The 23,776-nt window shown below is 63.1% G+C and overlaps 2 protein-coding genes across 5 annotated transcripts; both read left to right on the forward strand.

Annotated features, from left to right (window-relative positions):
• On the forward strand, window positions 1-14,557 carry LSR (lipolysis stimulated lipoprotein receptor). Its single transcript, XM_055146305.1, has 9 exons — window positions 1-266; window positions 1,472-1,816; window positions 7,826-7,945; window positions 10,199-10,345; window positions 12,583-12,735; window positions 12,838-12,894; window positions 12,989-13,120; window positions 13,363-13,991; window positions 14,103-14,557. Exons 1-9 carry the CDS (start codon window positions 167-169, stop codon window positions 14,136-14,138), a joined length of 1,719 nt encoding a protein of 572 aa, XP_055002280.1. The 5' UTR covers window positions 1-166; the 3' UTR covers window positions 14,139-14,557.
• An 828-nt stretch (window positions 14,558-15,385) lies between these two features.
• USF2 (upstream transcription factor 2, c-fos interacting) lies at window positions 15,386-23,776 on the forward strand. Of its 4 annotated transcripts, none has more exons than XM_055146183.1 (10): window positions 15,386-15,483; window positions 15,743-15,789; window positions 15,905-16,023; window positions 16,159-16,359; window positions 16,723-16,873; window positions 16,998-17,085; window positions 17,282-17,340; window positions 22,706-22,800; window positions 22,895-23,023; window positions 23,128-23,776. In XM_055146183.1, exons 1-10 carry the CDS (start codon window positions 15,422-15,424, stop codon window positions 23,215-23,217), a joined length of 1,041 nt encoding a protein of 346 aa, XP_055002158.1. In that variant the 5' UTR covers window positions 15,386-15,421; the 3' UTR covers window positions 23,218-23,776. The 4 variants fall into 4 exon arrangements, with proteins under 4 accessions (XP_055002158.1, XP_055002160.1, XP_055002157.1 ...); XM_055146185.1 differs by having other exon boundaries at window positions 16,159-16,278; XM_055146182.1 differs by having other exon boundaries at window positions 15,387-15,483; window positions 16,995-17,085.

The raw sequence follows: 23,776 nt of genomic DNA on the forward strand, positions 1-23,776 counted from the left end.
TTTGGGAACTTCAGAACCAGCGCCGGCCGGGCCGGGACCGGGAGCAAGGAACGCCAGGCGGGAAGGGGCGGAGCGTGCACCCCTCGGGGCCTTGGCGCGCGCCGCGCCCCCGACCCTCCCGGTACCTGGGAGGGGACGCGCGCGCCGGCGCTCCCAGACGGCCTCGATGGCGCCGGCGGGCGGCGGGCAGCCGGGCTCCAGCCCCGGCACCCGAGCTCGGGGCGCGCTCGTCTTCGTGGGGCTCTTTCTCTGCACCTGGTGCACAGGTACGGCGGCTGGGGCGCCTGATCCGCAAGGTGCGGGAGCGGGGGGGCTCTGTAGAAGGAGGATGGATGGAGGTCTGTGCGCCCTGGCCCCCGAGTGGGCAGCAGGGCTTTGGGGGAGGGGACGCGCGGGCGGCCGGGATTCCCGGTCCCAGCGTCGGGGGCGGGGGGTTTCGGCCACTGCGTCCGAGGGGGCCGGCCCGGTTGGTGGTGGGGCGCGCACTCCCAGCGCACACCTCCACCCCATCCTCTTGTTCTGCGGTAGGAGGAAGTGGGACTCCAGGGACCGCCAACTCGGGAGCGGCAGGGGAGCGGGGCCCTTTGTGCTGTCGCGGCCAGGGACCGCCCGGTCGCTGGGAGAGGCTGCAGCGCGGCCTCGGGCGTACCCTAAACTTTCTGCTTCTTGGGGTGAAAAGGGGAGGATGCCCGAGGGGCTGGATCAGACGCTTCCTAGAAGGAGAGCTGAAGGCGCGGCGCCCAGACCTCGGGTGGCTTGCAGGATTGAGGCGTGCCCACCCCGCGCCGTGCCTGGCGGGCCCGGGATTAGGTGTCCAGTGATGGGCTGAGCAGGGGGGGTAGGAGGTGGTGGGGGGTGGACTTGTGGACTCGGTTCGAAGCCATCTTCCGCTGGCAGCTTTCCCCCATCCGATGTTTGTTTGTGTGGGGGTGGGGGACTTTCTCCTCGCGGAGCACTTGCTGTGCGTCCGTGTGAGCAGGGGAGGGGCGGTGGGAGGGGGAGCGGGGAGAGACGGTTTGAGTTACTCCGGGAGCGAATCAGCAGCTCCGGCTAACTCCAAGATTGGCCCCCAGATTTGCAGAGGGGCTGGGAAGGCTGGGTGCGTTTCTCCTCTCCAGCGCCAGGGCGTCACCTTGTCCTTTGTCGTGGCCCTTTGGGCTTCCTTGCCCAGAGGGGGAGAGAGAGGCCCTTTTGGGGAAGGGGGCCCCGGGGAGTTCAGAGAGGAACGGTTTGGACAGGGTTTTCTCAGGAATCTGGCCTCGTGACCTGCTGCCTGGCACCGCAGCCTCCCTGGGTCCAGAAACTGTCATGATTCATTCTCCAGCCCCCTCCCGGGCGTCACGGGATTAGGAAGAGCGTGTATCCGGCAGTAAAACCAGGGACCCCCCCCCCCCAGCTGCCTCTGGGAAGCCCCACCCCCACCCCACCCCAGCACTCAGTTATCCCTTCACTCCTGTCCTCTGGCCTGCAGGCCCTGCCAGAGCCATCCAGGTGACGGTGTCTGACCCCTACCACGTGGTGATCCTGTTCCAACCTGTGACCCTGCCCTGCACCTACCAGTTGACCACGACCCCCACAGCACCCATTGTGATCTGGAAGTACAAGTCTTTCTGCCGGGACCGCATCGCAGACGCCTTCTCTCCCGCCAGTGTGGACAACCAGCTCAATGCCCAGCTGTCGGCCAACAACCCGGGCTACAACCCCTACGTGGAGTGCCAGGACAGCGTGCGCACAGTCCGGGTGGTGGCCACCAAGCAGGGCAACGCCGTGACCCTGGGCGAATACTACCAGGGCCGGAGGATCACCATCACGGGAAGTACGTGCGAGGGGCCGGGCTGGTACACCCCCCCACCCCCCACCCCCCCAGGGGTGGTGCTGGCTCCCCCACGCCTGCTGGAGTTCCTGCCTGGAAGCTTGTGCCAATGACCAAGAGGACTGAGGAAGGACAGCCCTCTCCCATCTGTCCATCTCTCTCTTAACTCTCATTCATGAGGATTGCGAGAGCAGTTGGCTCGTATGGGCTGTCCCTGGCCCTAGAAATCCTACAGTACTCAGGGGGGGGGGGTCACTCCTCTCTCCATGCAGTTCCCATCCCAGTGAGGGACAGAGGAAGGAGATACCAAATATCAAATGCTCCAAGATAGACGTGACTCTTTACTGGAGAGGGAGAGGTGGGAGAAGACTCATAACTGGCAGAACAGAAGAAACATTTGTCTAAGTAACAAGTCCCAGGCTTTAAATCAGTTTACCTGGCTCCACCCAGCAATCTGCAGCCGCAGTTACAGTAGGTTCTATTGTAGCTCTTTCACGAGCCAAGAGTGGTAAAGTTACTGGAATAGGGTCACACAGCTGGTGGCAGAGCTGGGCATCCACGAAAGCCCCTTGGAGTCCCTGAGCTAGCCAAACCCTGACTCGTCCAGGTGGGAGGATGCTGACGATGTTTTGAGTGGCTTTAGCCCTTTCTTAAGGTCCCTCACAGCCACATTTTATCCTGGCAACCATGGAGGCACCAAGAATTGGCTTAGCCCAGCTAGAAATGGAGGGTGGACCGGCCTGAGGGCCGTGGTCCTGTGTCACCACGCTAGCCATTCATTCATTCCTTTGTCCACTCCATGAATTGGTGTCTACTGCAGGCTGGGGAAGGTGGTGGTCAGGACAGCTGAGGTCCTGGCTCTCAAAAAAGTAGGTCTATGGGGCTGGAGCAATAGCACAGCGGGTAGGGTGTTTACCTTGCACGCGGCCGATCCAGGTTCGATTCCCAGCATCCCATATGGTCCCCTGAGCACTCCCAGGGGTGATTTCTGAGTGCAGAGCCAGGAGTAACCCCTGTGCATCGCCGGGTGTGACCCAAAAAGCAAAAAAAAAAAAAAAGTCTAGGGCTGGAGGGATAGGACTGTGGGGAGGACGTTGCCTTGAACGCAGCTGACTCGGGTTCTCGGGTTTGCTCCCCAGCATCCCATATGGTCCCTGAAGCACCATCAGGAATTAATTCCTGAGTGCAGAAGCCAGCAAGCCAGCACTAACTCTTGAGCATCACTAGATGTAACCCAAAATGCCCCCCCCCAAAAAAAACCAAAACCAAAACCATGGTCTAGTGGAGAGAGGTAGGTCCCAAGAGAGCTGAAGAAAGATGAGTGCGGAGAGTTCCAGAGAGGGCAGGAGCTCCAGCGGAAGTGGACCGGGGCCCCCTTAAGCCTCTGCCACTGGGCTTGGGGGAGGACTGGGGCCCCGGGAAGGTTGGGGCAGGAGGAGTGGGCGGTCAGCAGTGGGCAAGGGAGGAAGGCGGCCTCTGCTGATGGATTGCGTTTCCTATTCTCTTAGAGCTTTTCCTCGGGCAGGGTCACCCCTCGTAGACCCTGGAGGGGCCAGGCCACGCGGCTCATCCTTCCCTCCCTCTGTCGGGATGAGGGAGGCAGGCTTCCAGGGTGCCAGCCTGTCAGTCCTGCTAGGGAGGGAACCAGCCTACTTGCCCGGAGCTGGCACGGGTGCCTCAGCCTGGAGATTGGTGCTGTAGCCCACCGAGGTGGCTTCTTAGGGCTTCGGCCTGCTCTGCCCCCCACCCTTCTCACCCAGCTTGCACGCACCCCTCGCCTTCCCTAGGGGCCCAGTTAGGACAGCCTCCCTGCGGAGGGCGTCCTTGAAGGCTGGCAGGTGTCCTATCTGCGGAGTCCCAGCCCCGCCTGACCCTGGGGTGCCTGTCCTGTCTTGCTTGGGGCCTGCGTCTTGCAAATGGCCTTGACCTGGGCAGCTGTGCCAGGCAGTGATCTGGGAAACCTCCATTGTGTGTGTGACCTCTCAGGAAACCTGTTCGCTGCAGGCACTTCCTGCAGTTTCATTTCAAGGATGAGAAAAGTGCGTGGTGCAGCCCCGCGGTGCGGGGTGGGCCCCGCGCCCCCCTTCCTGCATGGGTTACTGTTAGGGTTTGGGATCGGAGAGACCACACAAAACATTGAGCCTTGTAGTAGAAAGCTTTATTCGGCACAGGTCAAGCAAGCGTTGAGTTCAGAAGAGCTGAAAAAGCTCAGAAGGCTGAGAAGGCGGACCGGTCAGGGCCACCTGCTCTAGTAGGAGAGCGACCCCTCCCCTTGTTCACCCAGGGTCTTCTTTATACTCTAAGAATGCAAGGGGCTTTCCCGATCATCTCTTAACCACTCCCTGGTGACTTTTTCCTTAATTGGTTCGGTGGTTATCTCCACTGACTTCATGCAGGGGTAATTCTGTTTTTTTTTTTGGCTGATCCCCATTAAATGGGTGAGGGGTAGTTCTGCCTTTTTGGCTGATTCCCATCAGTGGGTGTCTAGTACAACTGATGGTTTGGCATGGTGTTGCAGGTGCAACTGAGGCTCGGTAAGAGAGCTGCTCTTTCCTGAAATGGCTGTGTTGATGCTAAGCAAGTATTGAAGGAGGGGAGCCTGTGGAGGGGCCTGTTTCTACCCCCTCAGTGCTTGAGGAAGGCAGATAAGGAGCCAGAGGCCCGGAGAGGTGGCAATTCCCTGCTGTCCCGCCCGCCTCTCCTTCCCCCCCATGGTGTAGGTCCTGAGGCAGGCACAGGGCGCGCCGGGCAGGAAGGAGGTGGACCCAGGCCTCTGAACTGATCAAAAGAAGCGGAAAGTCCTATTTTTCAATGGGTTTTGAAAACATCACGCCAGTCAAACAACAAAACGCAGGGAGTTCAAATCCGGCCTGTGGGGGCCCGGACTCAGCTCCTGGCCGGTCAGCCTTTCCCCGGCTGGGCATCCGCTGCCCCCTCAGCCACGGGCAGACGTCAGAGCTCTGGTTACGGGGTGCTGCACGGAAGTGACGGGGCCGGGACACACCCTAGCGGGAGGGGGGTGCTGTCTGTGGCTTTCTTTGCTCACCCCCAAATTCTCGGCGCTTCCCAGGAGAGCCGGATGCGTCTGATGAGTAACAGCGATCCCGGGCATCTGAGGAGTGACCAGAGGTCAAAAGCTAATTATAGACTCAGGTCAAAACGTAGAATTGAGTTTCGCCTTGGTTTTCACTCTGGCTTATTATAGTCAATTTGCATGAGTTATGTCTAGAGGAAGAAAAAGATAGAAAAGATACAGGTGGGAAAATTTTGAGGCGAGAGGATGTTAGCGAGGTCTTTTTTGAGGCGGGGGTAGCTTCAGGTGGTTTTCAGGAGGTCCTGGGCTGTATCCATGACCCTCAGATCACGGGCCTGGGAGATTTGGTGTAGGTCTGCTTGGAATCGCCCAGGGGATCACCTGAGTCGCCCCTCCAGGGTCATACCCGGTGTGGGGGAGGAGTGGCGAGAAGGGGGCTCCAGTCCCATACCCAGAATTGCTTAGGGACCATGTGGGACCATGTGGGACCATGTGGTGCTGGGAGCTAAGTCCAGATTGGGCGCCTGCCCAGCTCTGCTCTCTGCCAGCCCAGTTGGAGAATGTCTTTAGGTTAAAGGGATTCAATTGAGAGACCCAGCATGCCACCGGAACTCAGTAATGGGCAGGCAGTGTGACTGTGCCCCCTTCCTTCACAGCTCCTCTGGGGCACCCGGATTTGACACCTTCCAGGCCACAGGCACTGCTCCCACCTCCCATCAGGCACGGGGACGACCCTCTTCCTCTGTGGAAAGTTCACTTTCTGCCACATGTGGCAGACTCACTTAATTTTTTAGCTTCACTTCTTTTGTTTTGTGGCTACAGCTGGCAATGCTCAGGCGTTCACTCCTGGCTCTGCACGCAGGGATCACTCCCGGTCACGCTCAGGGGGCCAGATGGGATGCCAGAGATGGAACCTGGGTCAGCGGCATGCAAGGCGAACACCCTACCGGCTGCACTCTCGCTCCTGCCCCTCGCTTCACCTTTTTTGATCTCTAAGGGCAGGGATTTCTCCCTGCTTTGCTGGAGCGGTGCGCCCCCAGCGGTTTTAGACTCTGAATTGGTGAGATCCTGAAAGAGTTTGTTTCTGTAGTTAGATGGAGAGAAGTTGGGAAGATGTTTTACGTGGCAATACCAGACCCATTAGAGTTCCTCTAAATCACGTACTTCAAAAATTAAGCCAAACCAAGCATTTTGCGGTGACTTAATGAAAAGCATAGCTTCCTGTTTCAGCAAATCTCCTTTAAAGTCTGTTTGGGTTGAAGTAGCCGGATTGTCAGAGTGGCCACGGCATCTGCTCCCTTGGATGTTGCCTCCAGAACATTCCTCAGTACCCCAGTGAGAGATGGCGTGAAAGAAGCGAGTGTCCCGTGTGTAATGAGAGCGGCTGTACTCCAGGGTCCCCAGACCAGCGTGGCCACAGACTTGCTCAGGGATCACAGAGCAAACCTGTTGCTGGGACCTGGACCCCAGGACACGGGCAGTCATGATGAGCTGAATGTAGAGGGGCCAGCTCTGGCATAGCCCGGTGCCCAGATGCTGAGCAGAGAGCGGGAGCGGTGGAGCAGGAAGGCTGCCCAAGGTGGACGGGGCTTCATTTCCAGCACCTAGCTGGACACTGAGAGGCATCAGGTGGGGCGGGGGCGGGGTGGAGGGTTCCTCTGCAGGGACTGACCTGTTTTTGCTTGTCGGGGCCCATGTGCCCTTGGGGATGTAAGCAAGGGGCGCTGGACCCCTTGCTGATTAACTAGGGGGATCCAGCCTGTGAGGTCTGGGAGACCCCAGAGCCGGGTGTGGGCCCAGCATGTCGGGGAGTGAGAGGCCTGTATGGCTTCCATTGGTGCGTGAGGAGGCTGGCAGAGTCAAGGGCCTGGGGGCAGGGGCAAGCTGTGTGGCATCTGGATGTGAAAGAGCATGAGGTCAGATTCCTGAAGAAGGGCCTTTCCTTCCTTCAGTCATGGGTGCCAGGTGCCCGCATGGGCAGCGGCTGCAGACGGGGGCCAGCCTGCTGCGGTCATGGGGAACAGAGGGCAGCTGGTCAATAGGAGCCTGGGCTGTCCTGGGCAGTGAGGCAGCTTGCGAGTGGGTCCTCACCCTGGTCCTCACCCTTCTGCGCAAGTTGATGAACGGCTTAAGGGATTTAACTAATTAGGGCCCCAGGAGCTGAGGAAACCGGATGTGCTGAAAGACTTTCATTACTGGGTAATTAACTGGCTCCTGGCCCCAGGCTGCCGCAGACGGGCGCGTCCCCAAGCCCAGGGCCTGACCTGGAATGTGGGGGCTGGCGGTGGGTACCTGGTCCCAGGCGCTCTCGCACCCACTGTTGGTTTCTCAGACCTGGGTGGCTCCTGGTTCCTGGCATCTGACCTATTTATCTGTCTGCGCACCCAGGGCCCGGGGCCCCGCCTCTCCCGGAGCCTCGGGCCCTTCTCACCCCCGGAGTTCACGGTTGCTGGTCCAGATGGGCCGGAGCGAGCCTCCCGGCACGCTAGACTGGAAAGATCACAGAACCCACCTTGCTGCTGAAACACGCGTGTGCAGACGGGTCTTTGATGCCGCCCCTCCCCTCCTCGATGCTGGAATGAGAGGGGCTGGCAGGGGCCTTGGGTGCTGCTGTGTATGTGCAGGGTGCAGGGGTCACACTCCGGTTGGTTGGGGAAGGAAGATTTCGGGATGGGAGCATGGTGAGAAGGGAGTGGTTAGCTACAGCAGTTTGGGGGCCTCTGATTTAGCCCGTGGTTGTGCCAGCCCAAGACTGCTGGCTCCCATTGCTCCCGTTTCCAACCTTCGTACCCCTGTCTGAAACCGCAGCTTCCTTGGGAGGTGTAGCTGGGGTCAGCTGTGGACACTCCCATTTGCAGCCCTGCACCCCTGTTCCCACACTTGGCGCCCTGGTGGCCGGGGGCTCAGCCTGCTGGGCTCGGGGGCCTCCCCGCCACCCCCTCCACCATGGTGTCCTCCCTTTCGTCCTCCCGACACAGATGCTGACCTGACTTTTGACCAGACGGCTTGGGGGGACAGCGGCGTGTACTACTGCTCTGTGGTCTCGGCCCAGGACCTCCAGGGGAACAATGAGGCCTACGCGGAGCTCATCGTCCTGGGTGAGTGGCCGGGCCCCGTGGGCCTGGGAAGGGAAGTGGCTGCGTTTCAGCCTCTGTGCCTGCCCTCTGCCCTCCGCCCTCCGGCTCTCTGGGCTCTGCTACCTGCTCTGCTTCCTGCTCAGCACCGCCAGTCACTCGGGCTCTCCTGTCCCCAGCACCCCAGGCAGGGGCCCTGCTGCCTTAGGGCACTCCAGCTCAGCCAGGCATGAGAATTGGGTTCTCTCTCTCTCTTCCTTGGCTCTTTTTTTTTTTTTTTAATTTTTGTGAAAACTCAATGCATCAGGCAGTGAGAGGGGTGGATGGTGTGTATGACCGAGCGGAGGCTGGGCCCAGTGCCGGCCACCTCCCCCGGGGGGCCACCATTCATCTGTGAGTCCCTCTCACAGGACTTTCTTGTCCCCCTTCTGGGACAGGCCCATTGGCCCTCATGGAAGCTACTTCCCTCATTGAGGCCCTTCGCTGCCCGGGCCGGGCCAGGGCGTCTGCCGGCAACCCTGAGCCGTATAGGACGCACATATAGTCCTGGGTGTCATGTACTATATGTGAACTGCTGCTGGCTGTCCCTGTCACCGCCGCATGCGGGCCGCGAGGTGACGATGCATGTGTGATGCGCACACATGAGGAGGGCCAGGCCCCCGGGCGCCGAGGTGATGGTGGTGCATGTGGGGTGCAGGTCGTGTGCACTGTGACCCCGCAGCTGCTGCGGTTCGATGCTCCATCTGCATCGGCAGTTCTCAGGTTCTGGGCTCAGGACCTGCTTTCCCCGGTACAAATCCCAGCTGTGGTGGAAGGTTCACTGCATTCTACCCAGAGGTGCCGGCCGGCTGAATAGACAACGGGTAACTGGGAAAACACAAACCGTTTTGGCCTCACGGACACGCCCACACTTTGAGAACTGCCGGCTTGGGTGCTAGACTAGCATCTCGTAGGGGTAGCGGGTACACGAGGTGGGGGGGGTGTAGAGCTGGGTGTGGGGGTGTCCCCAGACATACGTGTCGGGCACAGAAGGAGGGCACTGGCTGGGCTATGAGGTCAGGGCACGGACGCCCCATGGAACCCTTGTGTGTCACAGAACCGGCACCGTGCTTTGAGTTTCAGAGGCTGGTGGGGCCTTTCCATTCCCAGGCCTCAGCCTCTCTGTGACCAAAAGAAAAAAAAAAAACAGAGCACATATTATGGCCTTAGTATAAAGACAACTGTTGTCAGGGGGCTGGGGAAATAGTACAGCGCCTTGCCTCGCAGGTGGCCAACCCGGGCTCGATCCCCAGCATCTCCTATGGTCCCCTGAGCCCACCGGAAGTGACTTCTGAGCACAGAGCCAGGAGTAAGCCCAGAGCAGCACTGGGTGTGGCCCCCTAAAAACAGACAACTCAACTTGTCGTGTATTTCATAGTAGAGCCCTTTCCTTTTAGATTTCAAAGGAAATTGACACCTGTTCTGTTTCTGATGCTGCCTCTGGACCTAGACCGGCCATGTCCGGGGCAGGGGAGGCCGCAGGACCAGCCCCACGGAGGCCGGACCTTCAGAGCCTCTGGGATGTGGCTGGAACTCTGAGCAGCAGTCTCCCTTAGGGCAGGAGAGTGGGTGGAACTGAGTGGTGGGAAACATCTAGAAAAGAGCACCCTTGGGTGGGCCGGGAGTAGCCACTGACCCTCCCGCTCAGGAACACTCTCCCCCTGACCCACCAGGCTGGCCCTTGTCAGCATAATCTGTCTCTCTTTTGTCCCTCCAGGCAGGACCTCGGGGGTGGCCGAGCTCTTACCTGATTTTAAGGCGGGGCCCTTGGAAGGTACCGGGGTGGAATCCCCCCCCCCCCCCGACACCACTTACCACTTGTCTAAGTATTATTCTCCCCTGCCCTACAACCGCTCGCCGTGGATTCCACGAACCCCCCACACCCTGCCCTTGACATGTTGTCACCTGCCCCAGGCTTTGGAGGTGGCGGGGCAGCCTGGGGTGTAGGCAGGGTCTCTGGTGACTGGTGCTGCGGTGCTTTTCGGGGGCTGGGGGGGGTGGGGGGCAGGGATCTGGGCAGCCTGTCTCTGCTCGAGGCTGCTCCAGCCGGTCTCTCCCACTCTGTCTTAGAGAAGCTGAGGGTGTTTCTTCCCTGTGCGGGCGCGCGACCCTGCAGGCCTGTCGGGGAGAGTCGGTCGGGCCGGGGGCTGCAGCTCCCCCAGCAGCTTAGCGGCTGGAACCTTGCGTGCCCCTCGGCCCCCGGTGGCCTCTTCAGCGCCTGCTCCCGTGTCTCTGCAGATTGGCTCTTCGTGGTCATGGTCTCCCTGGCCGTCTTCCTCGTCTTCCTCCTCCTGAGCATCTGCTGGTGCCAGTGCTGCCCCCACACCTGCTGCTGCTATGTCAGGTGTCCCTGCTGCCCCGAGAAGTGCTGCTGCCCCAAGGCCCGTAAGTGTCCCCGGCCTCAGCCTGGCTGCCCTGGACAGACCCCCCCTACCGCCCCGCCCTAGGCAAATGGGGGAGTGGCTGGAGATCAGCTGAGGTGAAGGTGGCTCCGTCTGCGGCTGGGGTGAAAGTAGGGCCCTGGGGTGTGCCTTCTCCGGGGATGACTGATCGCCTCTGGTTTGTCTTGCTTCCACTGAGTGCCAGTTTCCCTTCTCGAAGTCTCATCCACACATGAGACGGAGGGAAAATCTTCAGATCGCACAAAACAGCGTTCAGGGGCTGGGGAGAGAGGCCTGTGGGAAGGGTGCTTGCCCTCAGCTGTGCACACAGCCGACCCGAGTTCGATCCCCAGCAGCCCATCTGGCTTCCTGAGTCCCACCAGAGGTGTGATCCCTGAGCACTGAGCCTGGAGTAAGCTCTGATGATCAGAGTCTGACTGCAAAACCAAAACCAAAAGTAAAAAGAAAAAAAAAAAGAGCCCACATTACTCAGCGGAAGGCAAAGCTCCCTTTCAAACTCCCCGTCGCGTGGGACGATGGGAAGGAGGGACACGCTGCTTCCCCATGGACAGGGCCAAGGCCACAGCGCACTCCCCCAGCCCACCTCCCGGGTGGTACCCGGCCTGGAGGAGGAACAGGGCCAGGGCCGTACGCAGGACGTAACCAGCAGTGTGGGAGAGACTCCTCTTCCCGCTGTCCCCTCCAGGTCCTCCCAGGATGCCTGGCAGCCTGGCCCCTGTGCCCCCCACACTGTCGCCCAGCAGCCTGGGTGGCGGCGGAACCTGGCAGGGGGCTGCCGAAAAGTACCAGGAGACGCCACTCTCCTACCTCGGTCCCTTTCTCTGCACAGTGGGACAGTGGCAGAGCCCATCCTGGCCGTGTCTGGGGGACCCGGGTATCCCGCCCCTGGGGCAGGGCTGTCTTCCATAAAACACTCTCTGCCTGCCGGCCCTTGACCCGCTGCTGCCCAGCTCAGACGTGACTGCGAGCCAGAGCCAGCTCAGAGCCCTGCCACTTGCACCACGCCCCGCAGTGGGTGTGTTTGCGAGCACTCGGGAACCTGCCCAGGGCTCAGCCCGTGGGCATGAATGCCGTGTCCCTGAGTGCAGGTGGGCAGCCGCCGCCCCTCCAAGCATCCCTGTGCTGAGGAAAATCCCAGGCTTCTAGAAATTCTCCCGGCCACTCTCACCTGTCACTTTCAAAAAGTAATTTCTGAGGGGGAAGGAGGAGGGGGAAGTTGGCCCACTCCTGACTCTGAACACTCAGGAATCACTCCGGGTGGCGCTCGGGGATCATAGGGTCGCAAGGCAAGGGCCCGACCTCTGGCCCCTCACGGTGTCACTTGCCCAGGTTGTGGCTGATAGTCCACACGTGGAAAAGGAACCCCAAGGGCTGTTACCAGTTATGCCCCTCAGGCTGCAAATAAATAATTGCCCCAAGGCCTCTCCTGGGACCCCTGTCCTGTCCACCCCCCACTCCCTATCCCCACCCCGAAATGGCTTACTTCCACACCTGCTGTGCTCGTGTGGGGGATTATCTGAGCAAGAGGGACTCCTTGGGGATGCCTAGGCACTGAGCTTCTAGAGCTTTCTTAGCCTGTCGCCCTCCTCCCTGCCTCTGTGTCCCTTCCCGCATCCCAGGAGGGAAGCAACCTGCCCTTGGCTGCTGTTGCCTCCAGCATTGCCCGGGGAGGAAGCAGCAAGGAGCTGCCCTTGAACTGGGTGGGGCAGGGCAGGGTCGGGTGGGGGTGTGTATGGCTGGGACTGGCACTAGGAACTGCCAGATAGTGGCTGCTTGGCATGTGAACCCCAAGGCCCCCCCTCCTGCTTCACGCTGATTTCCACTGCATCTGGGTCTGGAAAGACCCTTGGGGGGGCAGTCAGTAGGAACAGGGCCGGCCCCCCTTCCCCAGTGACACTCCCCTTCTTAGTGCTCGGCTGCCCAGGGCAGTGGAGATTCTGGTCTGGGACCCTGGCTGGGTTTTCCTCAAAAGGGGTACCCCATGCCTTCTGGAGGAGCACAGGACCAAGGGTCGTATGTGAAACCTTGTCCAGTGTCGGACATGCGTCACCTGCACAGGAGATCCTGGCTGCAGATCGGGCCTCGGGCTACAGTGGGACTCCGTGAAGCTGATGTACCTGCTAGTACAGGAAACAAATGCCTCAGCAGCCCCGCAACCATGGGCTGGGAGGGCCTAGACCCTCTATCCCTGGGGCCACATGTGTGTCGTCTCCTCCCCAGTCTATGATGCTGCCAAAGAAGCCACTTCGGGCCTGGCGAGCAACTACGCCTCCAGCGCCTATGCCCTCTCCCCTGCCAAGTCGCCACCCCCGCCAGTCATGATGGCCATGGAACCATACAGGTTTCCCAGAGACTTTGACCGCAATAGCTCAGGTGAGGCCTGGGGGAGCCGGGAGCTTCGGGGCTGGCGGGGGCCAGATGCAGGGTGCTGGCCCGGGTGGCAGCCGCTGACCACCATCTCTTCTCTACCGCCAGTGGGCCACAGCTCCCAGGTGCCCCTGCTTCGTGACACGGACAGCAGCGTGGCCTCCGGTGAGAACCGAGCACCGGCTCTAGACCGGCCTGTGGGCGAGGGGACTCTGTCAGTCTGTCCTCCCAAGCTGATCGCCCGTGTCCTGTTCCCTAGAAATCCGCAGCGGCTATAGGATTCAGGCCAGCCAGCAGGATGACTCCATGCGGGTCCTGTACTACATGGAGAAGGAACTGGCCAACTTCGACCCTTCGAGACCTGGCCTTCCCAATGGCCGAATAGAGCGAGGTGAGCTGGAGCCCTGGGGTTCTCCTTGTCCCCTCAATACCAGATGTCTGTTACAAATTCAGGTCCAGGTGGCCCACCCCCTGCCCTCTCCGGGCCAGCAAAGAGGGTCAGAACCTGCATATTCTCACTCGTGGAGAAGTCTAGAGCCCCTGGGCACACGGGAGCCAAGCGGTGGCATCCTGGGCCCTGGGACTCCCAGCCAGGCAGTCAGTGATGCTCCTCAGCCCCCCATTTCTCTGCAGCCATGAGTGAAGTCACCTCCCTCCACGAAGACGACTGGAGATCGCGGCCTTCCAGGGGCCCCGCCCTCACCCCAATCCGGGATGAGGAATGGGGCCGTCACTCCCCGAGGCGGAGGGAGCCAGAGCCCTTCATGGAGCGGCCCGGGAGGGACTGGGATGGGCCCAGGCGCCCCCGGGCCCACTCTGTGGATGCACTGGACGACTTTGGCAGGCCAGGCTCTCCGGAGTCGGGCCGGTCTCCCCCGAGCAGTGCTGGGAGGAGAGGCCGGGGCTACGCAGCCCCCAGAAGCCGCAGCCGCGATGACCTGTACGATCGGGATGACGAGAGGGACTTTGCACGCTCTCGGGATCCGCACTATGACTTCAAGCCTCGAGACCGCCCTTACGAGGACCCTCGGCCCCACTACCACCGCTCCCGCGACCCCCGGGACGATGGCTCCAGATCCCGGGAACCCCAGTATGACGGGCGCCTAGTGGAAGAGGCCTTGAGGAAAAAGGGGCCAGCAACAGAGAAGCGGCGGCCGTACAGGGAGGAGGAAGAGGACGAGGAGGACTACTACCCTCCTCCAGCACCTCCCCCCTACTCGGAGACTGACTCCCAGGCATCCCGGGAGCGCAGGCTCAAGAAGGTGAGTGTCCACCCACCTGCCCCAGCCCAAGAGCCCCTGCAGAGACCCTCGCGGCGCCCCCATCACCCCGTCCCCACCCTACTGACACCCATGTATTTTCCTCCCCCACAGAATCTGGCCCTGAGTCGGGAAAGTTTAGTCGTCTGATGTCACATTTTGTATGTAACTTTTATACAGTCCTTATTTTTTTTAAATTTGAGGGAACTGATGATGATGACCTCCCCGCTCCCGCCTTCTCCCCCAGATTAATAAAATTTGTAACCACAAGCCCCGAGTCTGCAGCATTTGTTTTGCCGCGCGAAGTGGAAGGCGTGCTCTGTGTGTGCGTGTGCAACGCTGTGCGCGCGCATGTTGTGTCTCTGTGCAAAACCATGCCTCCACCAGGCTCCGGGACTGAGGAAGAGAGCGCGGAGGGAGCGGGTGCGGGCCGACCTCCTCCTCCCCCGGCCCGGGCCGCACGACGTGCCCCGCGCTGGCCCCGCCCGGGCCTGCGTGCGCGCCGGGGCCCCGCCCAGGCGTGCGCATGCGCCCCAGGGCCTCCGCCCGGGCTCGCGGCCGTCGGGGGCGCGCGCGCCCCCGCTCCCGCCCTGCCCCGCCCCCACGACCTACTTTCCAGTCTCCGAAGCCCCGAGGCCGGGCCCGGGCGCGGGCGAGCGCAGCCCCCCGCCTCCGGGGCCGCCGGCGTTCCATCCGGGCCCGCGTTCCAGCCGCGCGGGCCGCCCAGCGCCCGGCCGAGGCGCCGCCGTCGGGCTCAGCCGGCGCGCGCGCGCCCCCGCGCCACCCTCCCCCACCCCTCCCCGCCGCGCGCGCGCGCCCCCGGGCCCGCGCTCCCGCTGCCGCCGCCGCCGCTGCCGCCGCGCGCGCGCAGCTCAAGTAAAGAAGGAAAAAAAAAAAAGAGGGGGGGGGGGAATAGAAAGCGGCGGCGGCGGCGGCGGCTGCAGCAGCGAGCGGCCGCCGGACGGGGCCGGGCCGGGCGGAGGGCGCGCGCGGCGGGCCGGGGCCCCCAGAGGCGGCGGCTCTCCTGGGCGGGCCGTGTTCGAAAAAAAAAAAAAAAAGTCGCGGCGGCGGCGGCGGCGGCGGCAGCTCGGGCAGCAGGCCCCGGGGCCGCGTGCAGCGGGCGGGGGGCGAGAGCGCCGCGGCCCGGAGCCCCGAGCCCGAGCCCGAGCCGGGCGGGCGCAGCGGCGGAGGCGGCGGCGGGCGCAGAGCAGCAGCAGCGGCGGCGGCGGCGGCGGCGGCATCTCCTCCTCACATGACCCCACTGTTTGTCCCCGTGATCAGCGCGAGCGGCTCCCGTGTCTCCTCCGTCCCCTCCTGCCGCGCGGCGTGAGCGCCGGGCTCGGGGGCCCCCCCGGCCGCCCGCCCCCTCCCCTCCCTCCCCCTCCCCTCCCCTCCCCCCGGGCCCCGCGCCCCCCCCCGCCCCCACCCCCCCCATGGACATGCTGGACCCGGGTCTGGATCCCGCTGCCTCGGCCACCGCCGCCGCCGCTGCCAGGTAAGCGCGCCCGGCCCCGCCGAGCCCCCCGCGCGCCCCGGCCGCGGCCCCCCGGCTGCTCGGGGCCTCCGGGCCGGGCCGCCATGATCCCGAGCGGCCGCGGGGCCCGGCTCAAAATGGAGGCCGCGGGGGAAGGGGGGGCCCCGGCCCTGGGACGCGGGACCCCCGGCGGACCCCGCGCGCCCCCACCCCTGCAGCCGGACAAAGGGCGGGGGCGCCGGCCGCGCTGACCCGCGCCCCCCCTCCTCCCGCCCCGCAGTCACGACAAGGGACCCGAGGCCGAGGAGGGCGTCGAGCTGCAGGAAGGTGGGTGCTCGCGGGGGCCCCCTCCCGGGTGGGTGCACGGGGCCGGGGGGGGGGGGGGCGCTGCGTCTCGCGCCGCCGCCGCCGCTGACCCCCTGCCCCCACCACCCCCGCGCAGGCGGGGACGGCCCAGGCGCGGAGGAGCAGACGGCGGTGGCCATCGCCAGCGTCCAGCAGGCGGCGTTCGGCGACCACAACATCCAGTACCAGTTCCGCACAGAGAATAATGGAGGACAGGTGAGGCCAGCCCCGCTGCCCACTTGCGGGCTGGACTGCGCGCGCCGGGGAGGGGCTGGGAGCGGGCCCCGCGCCCAGCGCCCTGTGCCCTGTGCCCCTGCCCCACGCCCAGCGCCGCTCTGCCGCCCCCTGCAGGTGACATACCGCGTAGTCCAGGTGACCGACGGTCAGCTGGACGGCCAAGGCGACACGGCAGGCGCGGTCAGCGTCGTGTCCACGGCTGCCTTCGCCGGGGGGCAGCAGGCTGTGACCCAGGTGGGTGTGGATGGGGCGGCCCAGCGCCCCGGCCCCGCTGCCGCCTCTGTGCCCCCAGGCCCCGCAGCACCCTTCCCACTGGTAGGTGCCCAGCACGCCCCTGGGGAATGGAGAGGGGACACTGACCGTGTTCCCCGGGAGGGGGCAGGTGGAGTACAGATGCTGCCTTCAGGCCCTGGGCGGACCAGTCCCTGTTTTGCATAGTAAGACTCAGGAATCCAGCTTTGTTGTTATTCCCCTACCCCCCTCCCGTGTAAAATAGGCGTGTTGGGAAGGGCAGACTCCAAGAGGTAAAAAGGGTTGGGCCCAGAAGTGACAAGTAGAGGGCTGTCTGAGACCCCCGGCCCAGGGACACGTCCAGAGGGGCTCCCCCATAGCAGTAGGGGGTGGGTTTGGGAGTGACGGTGACTCAGAACCCACCCTGCACTGCATCCTCCTTCCCAGGCTGTCATACAGAACCCCTTCAGCAATGGTGGCAGCCCAGCGGCCGAGGCCGTCAGCGGAGAGGCGAGGTTCGCCTATTTCCCAGCGTCCAGCGTGGGGGACACCACGGCCGTGTCTGTGCAGACCACAGACCAGAGCCTGCAGGCTGGAGGTAAAAGGGAGGAGGGGGCCGGGGTGGAGCAGGGCAGGCCTGGCAGGGAGGGGAGACTGCCCACTCCCCTGCCACACCCCCGTTTGGACACTAACTCTCCAACCCCACCCCGGCTTCTCAGCAGGCCAGTTCTATGTCATGATGACGCCTCAGGATGTGCTTCAGACAGGAACGCAGAGAACGATTGCGCCCCGGACTCACCCCTACTCCCCGTAGGTGCAGGAGACCTGGTCCCAGGTGCCGGGGTGGGGGTGGGGGAGGGGGTGTCTGGAAGAAGGGCCGGGCGGCTGCGCCCACGGAAGGAGGTGCCGCTTCCTGCATCCCCCTGTGGATCTGTCTGGCAAGGACAGTTGTTTGCACCGGTGGCAGCCGGGATGACATGTGCCCACGTTTTCTCTCCTCTGCTAGGAAAATCGATGGAACCAGAACGCCCCGGGACGAGAGGAGGCGAGCTCAACACAACGAAGGTAAGTCAAAGCGGGCAGAGCCTGGGCGGGCTGCGGGTGCGAGAGGCGCGCGTGTGCGGCTCTGCCAGCCATGGTGTAAGGGGCGCGTCATCAGGAAGGAGGGCCTGCACTCCCTAGCAGTGCTCCGGGCGGCCAGCCAGTGCTCAAGAATGTGATGCTGCCCTGGCCAGCAATACCTGGAACCCCAGTCCCACAGCTGGTGGTGCAGAGGGTGGGGGGGGCTCTCAGGCGACACCCCCCCCTCAGAGATGCTGGGGGAGAGGAGCATGTGGTGCCGGGAATCGGGCGTGAATCCCCGGGTAGCAAGTTTGCACCCTAGACCCCGGCTGGCTTCTCTGCTCTACGTGATTGGGAGGGTCTGGCCTGTGTGTCTGCATTGTCTCTCCCTCTTGAGACGCTGGGTTGGTCTGGCTGCCCTGCCTGGGGGTTGCTGCCCTCCTTCCCGGCTACCCCGCCCGTGGGGCTCTCAGGAGTGAGGCCAGGGAGGGAGGGGCGCAGCGGCAGGGGGCCGGGCTCCGAGCCTGCATACCCTGCCCTTCTCAGAAACTTCAGGTTCCCTCCTGAGCTCACACTGTCCCCTGGCCCCTTATCCTCCTGTCCCAAGTCAGCCACTGTGGTACTCAGGGCAGCACATGGACCCAGGGGACACCCAGGGGCCTGCCAGTGGCATTTAGCAAGTGTTTCCTGAAGGTGGCCTGAGGCTGGCAGCAGGCGTCGGGGTCGGGGGCCTGGTCTGGCGCGTCCAGGAGTTTCAGAGAGTTGGCATGATCACCTGACGGGGTGGTCATCATGCTTCTGGGCAAAGGCGGACCTGTGGGAGGGCTTGTCAGGCAGGGAAGCACATACTGGAGAGAGCACTCGCAGGGGAGCATGGGTTGGAAAGAGTACTGGCAGGGAAGCATGCACTGAAGAGGAGCACTGGCAGGGGAGCATTGCTGGAGGGGATCACTGGCAGGGGAGCACATGCTGGAGAGGAGCACTGGGAGGGAGCACCAGCGAGAAGCATGCGCTGGAGGGGAGTACCGGCAGGGGAACATGCATTGGAGGGAGGGCAGGACAGGGTCTGGGTGTAAGAGGGGAGCCGTGTGGGATGCCTGAGGGGTTCAGGAGGGCCCAGAAGTGCCTGGGTGCTGGGTTTGGGTGCGGAGGGGGCGCCCAGGAGCCTCCCGAGCCGGAGCGGGCCTGCGCAGTGCCCTCTCGTGGCCACCGCCAGGCCTCCGTCAGCAGCACGCTCCTATCACAGCGTGACGGGGACCCTCAGTCCCACCCCGAGCCCTTGTTCTGGTGCTCAAGACTCAAAGGTCACAGAGGTACCACGTGACAAGCGCGAGTCCCACAACCGAATTGCTGGCCTCGATGCAGGGACCCCAGGACAGAGGGAGGCCCAGTGGCCATCAGGAGGGACGAGTGGGTGCAGAGGCCCCGGCCTGAGGCCGAGCCGACGGGCGTGTTTTGAGGGGACGGGTCCAGGAGGACCCTGGGGGAGTGGCGGGAGGGTTGGGGGGTGTCCTGGCCGGGCCGGGTCAGATGCAGGGCTCTCTGGGTCTCCCCCTGGGCCTGTGGGGGGAATGTCTGGGGGGCGAGGCTGAGGGCCCCCGAGGCCCCAGGGTAGGATGTGTTGGCCTACGGGAGGAGAGGTCAGGGTTTCAGGATGGGGTCGGGTCGGTTGGACGGAAGGTTGGGCCTGGCATCAGGGTGGCGCGATGTGGACACTCGGGTCAGTGCCCGCCAGCCCTCGCCGTACAGCCGCTGCTCCCCTTTCATCCCGTGCACCAGGCGCCGGCCGCCCTGACACATGTGGGCGTGTGGTTGCCCCCAGTGAGAGACCCTCAGGCCGCTTCACCCCGCTCTGCGCCCTCCCTCCCCGCCCCCACCTGTCCCCGAGTTACTGTGGGTCTGGCCCATGTCCTGCAGAAGGCAGTCTTCCTCACAGCCCTGTCCTCCCCTCCCGGCTCTGCCCACCCTCTGCCCATCCTCCCCCGTGCCCTCAGCGCTCTGGCTCATTCCTCTCCCGAAACCGCCCCAGGTGAGGTCACGCAGGGCGACCGCATTGCCAAATCCACTGGCCGCTTCTCCCATCCGTGCTCCGGGCACCCTGTGCTGCCCACGCCTCTGGTCTCGGCAGCATGCCATCCCCCTGCCCCCCCAACTCTGCTTTGAGCAGGATCCGGATGGCGGGTGGGACGGGAGCACAGGAGGGTTCCCCAGGCCACCCTCTGGGGACCCACGGGGACCAACGGCTTTGGCTATTGGGTTTAGGGTCTGGTCTCTTCATTGGCTTCAGGAGAGGGTCCCCTGCTTCGCCCTGTGGGGGGCTCTGCCCTGCCTCTGAGGAGGGGGCCTGCTGAGTGAGCGCCCTCCCTGCTCTGCATCCCCTGCACTCCCTCCTGGGCACCCAGGACGGCCTGCGCGCCCCGTCCCCCACCCAGACCCTGTGTGTAGGATATCCAGACGCTTCCCTGTCTCGGGCCTCTAGGAGCCGACACAGAGGCTGGGCCCCCGATCCCCACCTCTGCCAGAGCGGAGTCTTGCCGAAGCGCCTTTCCCAGCCTTTTCCGGACCCAGGGCCCGTGTCCCCACCACTGAGGGTCGGCCCAGCTGCCTGCAGGGACCTGAGGGGCAGGAAAGCTGGGTAGGTCAGAAAGTCTGGCCATCTGAAGGTGCCCCGCAGTGCCAGCCCGGGGGTGCTGGGTCAGGGTTGGGGTTTGCTGTTGCCAGAATCTCTGGGGAACGAGCAGCCTAGATCCATGCATGGAGTCTAGACTGGGAGCCAGACGGGACTGCCGTCCCCACTGGTCCCCCACTTCATGTCTGTTCGCTCTTCTCTTTTGCTGGTTTTGGGTTGAACTTGCAGGGGGTTCCCTCCAAATGTTCTGGCCCTTTTTTTTCCCCGTTAGGCAAGAAGCAAGTTTCACTCGGATGCTGCCGGAGCTGCGCCCCATTTGAATATATGATCTTGTGGCATTGGGGTCAAAATATTTTCCAATTTCTTTCCTTGTGATTTCTTCACTGACTCGTGGGTTATTTAGAAGTATGTTGCCTAATTTCCAAATATTTGTCGGGCTGTTTGGTATCTTCTCGTGAATGGTCGTCGTACCGACTGGCGACCAGAGAGCTTGTGCATCGTTTCTGTTCTCGTGTGTTCGTTCGGGAAGACGGAGGCCCGGGCTGGGGTCTCTCCTGGGAGAGGTGCCATGCGCTCTTGGGGTGACGGGTCTTTGCCTGTGCATGGGGGCGGCACCCCGTCCGCTACCCTGAGGCCGCCAGACCTGCCACCACATGGTCTCTCTCTGCTCCTCGTCTTCAAGAACCCGGAGTCTTGCATCTCTGACTAGATTCGTGATTTTGTTTATTTCTCCCTTCTGGCAGCTCTGGCTTCCAAACCCTGTTTCAGATGGTCTGGGGCAGCGGGGGAGCCCCTTGCATTTCAAATGTTCCAAAACCGTCTTCCCAGGCCTGCTGACGGCAGGGCCATACTTAGCAGAAGTCTTGGGATTCGTCCCTAGAGAGGAGGCGGGCCGGGTCTTCACAGACACCTTTCTGTCCTCTCACTTCCTCAGGCGCCCCCCCCCCGTCATCTGAACACCCCTCTGCCTGATTCTACTCCCTTCAGACACCAGCCCGAAAGCCCCCTCTCTTTGGGAGAGAACGTCCCTGATCCAGCTCGCCCCCAGCCCCCTGTAGACATGTGTTTCCCAGCTGGCGGCCCCCCAGCCCCTCCAGGATGACCACCCGGTGTCCGTGTGGCCGACAGTTGGCATCCGCGTCTCCACAGAGCAGAGCAGGAAAAACCGCACAAACTAAGGTCCTCCGCCAGTTGGTCATCCCTGGCCTTCAGGGTGCTGTTCCCAGGTGACCCCCGCAACCCCGGCAGAGATGGGATCCACTTTGGTCTCACAGTGTGCCGGGCGTGGCACTGAGGATGAGCACCCCCCCCCACAACACACACACTTCGCCCCCTGGTGGCGGCAGCGAAGAGTGCACGTGATGTGAGCCTGGCCCAGCTATAGCATTAACCCTGGGCTGTGAGCGGGGAAGTGCCGGTCACCATACCTGGGCTGCACGCAGCTCTGTAGCTGCTTCTGTCCCCACAGTTCACAGGGACTCGGGCCTGGGCGTCAGGCAGGCTCCACGTTGCAAACCCTCATTATCGTGGTGTTGAGGAGTTTCCCGGGGGTGGGGTGGGGTGGGGTGGGCAGGGGTGGGCGGAGGAGTCTCTGTAGAAGGAAGTGGTGCAAGTGTGGGTGCCGGTAGGTGCAGGAGGGCTGCCGATGAAGCCGTGTGCCAGGAGCAGATGGTGGGGCTTTCGGAAGGAACAGCCGGGGCCAGGGGCAGTGCTGGACCCCGAGGGAGGGGGTGGGGAGGAAGGAGCTGCCTCTGGCTGGCCCCTGTCCACTGTCCCAGCGCCACCTCCCGCACAGATACCACCTGTGTTTTCCCTCGGCCCTCCTGGGGCGGAGCGGGAGGGCGTGTGGGGCATCGGGAGCAGCTGGGCTTCCCTGGGCCGGTTTGCTCGGGAGCGAGGTGAGAAGTGTTCTGCTTCAGCCGGCCTTGTCACGGAGCCCATGGGCCCCTGCATGTGGCCCCCAGGCTGCTGTCCTAAGCGCCTGGTGTGGCCCCATGAGAGGTCAAGGGGAGGAAGGCTGGTGCCTGCTGGGCCTGGGAGAGCCACCGAGTGAGGTCCTGATGGTGTGAATTAGAAAGCCCAAGTCGCGCCTCTTAACTGAAGGCGCGTGAAGGTTTCCACGGCTACAGCTGCTGGCCGGGACGCCTCCCCCAGGAAGGATTGGTCCACACACGTGGCACCTGGTGGGCCTGGGTGTTCTTGGGGGATTTTTTTTTTTAATCAAGAGTTGTTTAAGATTGTTTGTTACATTTAGTATTCTAACACCAGTCCCACCGCCATTGCACTGCCCCCTCCCCTGTGATTTCCAGTTTTCCCAGTCACTTCTTGGGGTGATTTTAAGCAGGAGTGAGACATGGTCAGAATGAGTTTAGCGGTGGAGAATGGTCCTGGGTCTTGAGTGCTGGGGGCACCAGGTGTTGGGGCTGAGTGGAGCAGAGGGGCATCCTCATGACCCCCCCCCCCCAGCCAATGCTCCCGTTTTCAGGTGATGCCACCTGTTGCTGATATTTGGCTCAGGTGGTGACAGGCCCAGAGGACCCTGCTGTCCCAGCGATCGGCTCTGCCCGAGGGAGTGTGTGGGGGGGTCATTCATGTTTGTCCGCAGAGAAGTGCTGTGCCCAGGGCTCGGCCTGGCACCCCGCACTGGTGAATGCTGTGGCCTTGGTGGGGCCACCGCAACAGGAGGTGTGGGAGATGCAGCCATGGCTCTCGTAACGCCCTCACCCCACTCCCCCACAGTGGAGCGACGGCGGAGGGACAAGATCAACAACTGGATTGTCCAACTTTCAAAAATCATTCCAGATTGTAACGCAGACAATAGCAAGACGGGAGCGGTGAGTGCCCTGCCCATCCCCCCCACGCCCCATTTCCCCGGGCCCTGCACCAGGCCTGGGGCTGAGGTTCCCCCTCACACCCGCCCCTGTGCAGAGTAAAGGAGGGATCCTGTCCAAGGCCTGCGACTACATCCGGGAGCTGCGCCAGACCAACCAGCGCATGCAAGAGACCTTCAAGGAGGCCGAGCGGCTACAGATGGACAACGAGCTCCTCAGGCAACAGGTGCGTCCGGGGCCGGGAGCCGGCCGGGGTCCCGGGAGCCCCCCGCCGCCCCTCCCCAGAGCGGGAGCCAGCTGCTGGCTGCCTGTCCCTCTTGTCCCTGCCAGATCGAGGAGCTGAAGAACGAGAACGCCGTGCTCCGCGCCCAGCTGCAGCAGCACAACCTGGAGCTGGTGGGCGAGAGCGCCCGGCAGTGACGGCCGCCCCCGCCCCCCCCCGCCTGCCGACCCCTGCCCCACCCCGCCCCCACCCCCAGCCCTTAGCACAGCGAGGGGCAGACGCCCCTCTCCCAGCTGCGTTTTTTTATAGTAGATTTTTAACAAAACAAAAAAAAAAACGGGGAGACATAATGCATTTCTGTGGATACGCGCCCACTGTTCTCTGCAACTTGGAAGCGATCTCCTGCCCTTCCCCGTCTGTCTGTCTGTCTGTCTGTCTGTCTCCCAGCCCCCCCACCCCCACCCCACCGAGGTCTCGCCCTGGAGGCTGAGGGCGGAGCGAGGAGGCCCCCACAGCCAGCAGCGGGACTGAGACAAAACGGGGTGCTCACGGGAAGGAGAGGGGGCTGGGGGTGCCGGGTGCCTGGCCCTGAGCAGGGAGGCCGTGCCCCGCCCCACCCTCTCTGTTTCTGGATCCCTGCTCCCACCTGGGTGTGTGTGTTTTAATTTTCTTTATGGAAAAAATGGACAAAAAAAGAGAGAGAGAGAGAGAGAGGTATTTAACTGCAATAAACTGGCCCCGTGTGGCCCCGCCTTG

The sequence above is a fragment of the Sorex araneus genome, chromosome 8, assembly GCF_027595985.1.
Source record: "Sorex araneus isolate mSorAra2 chromosome 8, mSorAra2.pri, whole genome shotgun sequence".
Classification (NCBI taxonomy): domain Eukaryota; kingdom Metazoa; phylum Chordata; class Mammalia; order Eulipotyphla; family Soricidae; genus Sorex; species Sorex araneus.

Coding starts and splice junctions, on each gene's coding strand:
- USF2 (XM_055146182.1), top strand. CDS start 15,422: ATGGACATGCTGGACCCGGGTCTGGATCCCGCTGCCTCGGCCACCGCC. Junction 15,484..15,742: donor ACCGCCGCCGCCGCTGCCAG/GTAAGCGCGCCC, acceptor CCCGCCCCGCAG/TCACGACAAGGGACCCGAGG. Junction 15,790..15,904: donor GGGCGTCGAGCTGCAGGAAG/GTGGGTGCTCGC, acceptor ACCCCCGCGCAG/GCGGGGACGGCCCAGGCGCG.
- LSR (XM_055146305.1), top strand. CDS start 167: ATGGCGCCGGCGGGCGGCGGGCAGCCGGGCTCCAGCCCCGGCACCCGA. Junction 1,817..7,825: donor GAGGATCACCATCACGGGAA/GTACGTGCGAGG, acceptor CTCCCGACACAG/ATGCTGACCTGACTTTTGAC. Junction 7,946..10,198: donor CGCGGAGCTCATCGTCCTGG/GTGAGTGGCCGG, acceptor GTGTCTCTGCAG/ATTGGCTCTTCGTGGTCATG.